The sequence below is a fragment of the Pygoscelis adeliae genome, unplaced genomic scaffold (genome assembly GCF_000699105.1).
Source record: "Pygoscelis adeliae isolate BGI_AS28 unplaced genomic scaffold, ASM69910v1 Scaffold467, whole genome shotgun sequence".
Taxonomy (NCBI): Eukaryota; Metazoa; Chordata; class Aves; order Sphenisciformes; family Spheniscidae; genus Pygoscelis; species Pygoscelis adeliae.
Genome location: NW_008825253.1, coordinates 362,209 through 365,106, shown reverse-complemented (window position 1 = coordinate 365,106; position 2,898 = coordinate 362,209). Strand labels below are relative to the sequence as shown.

Below are 2,898 nucleotides of genomic sequence, written 5' to 3'. Positions count from 1 at the left end.
GAAGGGGCCAGGGCCAGGGTTTCCCCTCTGGGGGGGATATGAACGGGGCCTCCATCTTCTCCCCACCGGGTGTGAAGGGGGGCTCAGCCATTTGCCCCCCGCTGAGGGTGTGACGGGCCTGTCCCCCCCATCTCGTCCTCCCAGCCGAGTGCAAAGGGGCCGTTTCCCCACCAAGCACCGTCGTCCCCTTACAACCCTTCCTCCTGCTCCAGGACCTGACGGTTGTGGAGGAGAAAGAGCCACCGCCGGACTGTCCCCTCGACAGCGAGCAGCTGGGCCGCAACACCTGGGCGTTCCTGCACACCATGGCAGCGTACTACCCCGACCACCCCACCGGTGCCCAGCAGAAGGAGATGAGGGAGTTCATCAACCTCTTCTCCAAGTTTTACCCCTGCGAGCACTGCGCTGAGGATCTGAGGGAAAGGTGAGGGGCTTCATTCTTTGTCTTTTTGGTGGCTGCGGCTGCTGAAGGGGCTAGCCTGAAATGCTGGGCTGCAGCAGCTATTGCATATCAGCAGCTCTTCCTGCAGTTGGGTTTTGTGACTACTGGAACTCCTTTCTTCCATTATTGCATCAGAGATACACTTACTCAGAAAACAAATACCTTTCGTCATGCTGTTAGTTTGTATGTTGCCTCCAAGGCCTCCCTGAGGTGATTTTGGGATTTTCTGGCTCAAACTGGACTTGCACTCAGTTGTGGAATTAGACTAGGAATTGAAATAATTTGGCTTTCAGGAGGCAAGTGTTCTTCTACTCCAGAAAATCCCCTTTATTGGCAACCTCAGCAGTGGAGGCAGAGACCGAAATGGGCTGTGATGTTTGATAAAGTTTTTTACTCCTGTTACTGTCAACTTGTTTCTTGAAAGTTTCAACTCCTCTTTTCTGGATGATGAAACCTAATTATTGACTTAGCAGGCATCACGTGGCAAAACAACTGCTCAGTTTTTTTCATGTATTATTCTACCTCTTTTTTTTTTTAATTCGGTGTTTTGATGAACTCGAGTACTTCTTGCTTTTTATCATAGATAAGCTGTTTGACGCCTGCGCCTTTTCCGGTTGTCAAGACTAGGCACTGAATGAAACCAAGACGGGTGCAGCCATCAGTATTTTATAGTGGAGGTTTGGCCCCTGATAATTACTGATGTCTGTGTGCTCTCTTCTGGGGTCTCTTTAGGACTCATCTTGCAATAGCAGAAAAGGCGAGTCTGGCTGGCTGTGTGCTATGTACCTGCTTTGGGTATTGGAGCTGGTGGCTGTAAAGAAGTAATGTTTGTTTCCTCTTCCCTCTCTGCAGATTACGTACGAATCAGCCTGATACTAGCAACAGAAATAACTTCTCCCAGTGGTTGTGTCTTCTTCATAATGAAGTGAACAGGAAACTGGGGAAATCTGAATTTGACTGCTCTCGTGTGGATGAGCGCTGGCGAGATGGTTGGAAAGATGGTAGTTGTGATTAATCCGTAGAGACTGCTTTGGAAATCTAACAGACCAATTGAATCTGGTGTCGCGTCACTACAGGGAGATGTGCGAGTCAGTAACTGTGTGTTTGCATGCTTGTGTGTGTGACTGATACGGCTTGTGGAAATAAAGGTAAAGCAATTCTAAAAGTAAATTTGAAAATCTTAACAGTATTTTGATAAATGATTACATAAATGTATTACCTGAGGGAGTGAGGCCTTACATTTGACACGGGAATTGCCAGAAACCTGTGAAATTAAGTCACTGACAAACTCGTGGAGACTTTTTCATTATGATATTTCCTTATTTTAGGGGCATTTGCTTATTTCTGTGACTAGAATTCCTTTTCCCTGAACACAGTTGTAGAGAGCTGCCCTGTGGCATTTTATGTGTATCTGCAGGCATTATCCTGATGTTTTAGAAAATGCATCTGATGAATTGTAATTTTCACTTCTGTTGTTCTGATAGCGAAAACTCATGCTGTGTTTTGTGCCAAGTCTGTACCCCTGGATCTCTCTCTCTGAGATCTCCAATGCTTTTTGTTAAACTTGGATCCAGTTCCTTTGATAAAAGGCCTGAAGGCAAGTACATTTAATTTAAATCATGGAGCCCAGATTTCTCATTTTATTTTTGTGTTTCAACTTATGATATAAGAGGACATTGTAGAAAGGGAAACTAAAGCAGGACAAAAAAAAACCCTCATCTGATGAGTGGAATGAAGTATCAACTGGGTGAAATTCAAATGTTTTAAATTGACTGCTAATTTTCTTTGGATCCAGAAGTGGTATGATGATAAGTTCTACTGAACTACTTATTCTTAAAGCAGATAACCTCTTCATCTCTGCTGTCAACTTTTGTCAGTCCTGAAAATAGCTTGAGACTGATATCTGTAACGAAGCATATTCAGCTTTGTTTAGCATACAGTATTTCTGAGGTGTCACTTGTGTTTTGGAATTCTGGATTGGTACTTGCTGACCTGGCTGATATTCTGGTGTTATCCCCTAGCTAAAAATCTCTCTAGAACAAAAGGACTTTACAAGCCCCCTGCAGTATTTGCGTCCTGCTTAAGACTGCGATGTCAGCTTTACATAGTATTTATTGCACAGGGGACTCAAAGGAGTCCTTAGGGTAGATTCCCTCTGTAGAAACTGGTCAGAGTCCATGCTATGTGTATTTTTCTGAGGTCAGCTATGTTGCATCAGTGTATTGATACATAAGTGTGAATTTCAGATTCAAGTGAAATGGCAGCATAAATGATTTACACCACAATGCATATAAACACATCTCTCTATAGAGAGACAGCTTGCAAAAAAGAAGTCAAAATAATTTCAAGTTCTTCAAATAGATAGTGATATCATGCCCTTATTGCATTTCTGGCTGTGAAAAGTTTGCAGGAGTTTGCACAAATCATGACAACAGTAGGCTTTTTCCTTCTGTACT

The 2,898-nt window shown here is 43.7% G+C and overlaps 1 protein-coding gene across 1 annotated transcript in view; it reads left to right on the top strand.

Annotated features, from left to right (window-relative positions):
* The window catches only part of GFER (growth factor, augmenter of liver regeneration), a 13,403-nt gene extending 10,517 nt beyond the window's left edge, over positions 1-2,886 (top strand). The window contains exons 2-3 of the mRNA XM_009329403.1: positions 145-424; positions 1,295-2,886. Of these exons, the coding sequence (XP_009327678.1) occupies positions 145-424; positions 1,295-1,457 (443 nt within the window). The 3' untranslated portion in view covers positions 1,458-2,886. The remainder of the gene's footprint in view (positions 1-144; positions 425-1,294) is intronic.
* Positions 2,887-2,898: the final 12 nt, after the last annotated feature.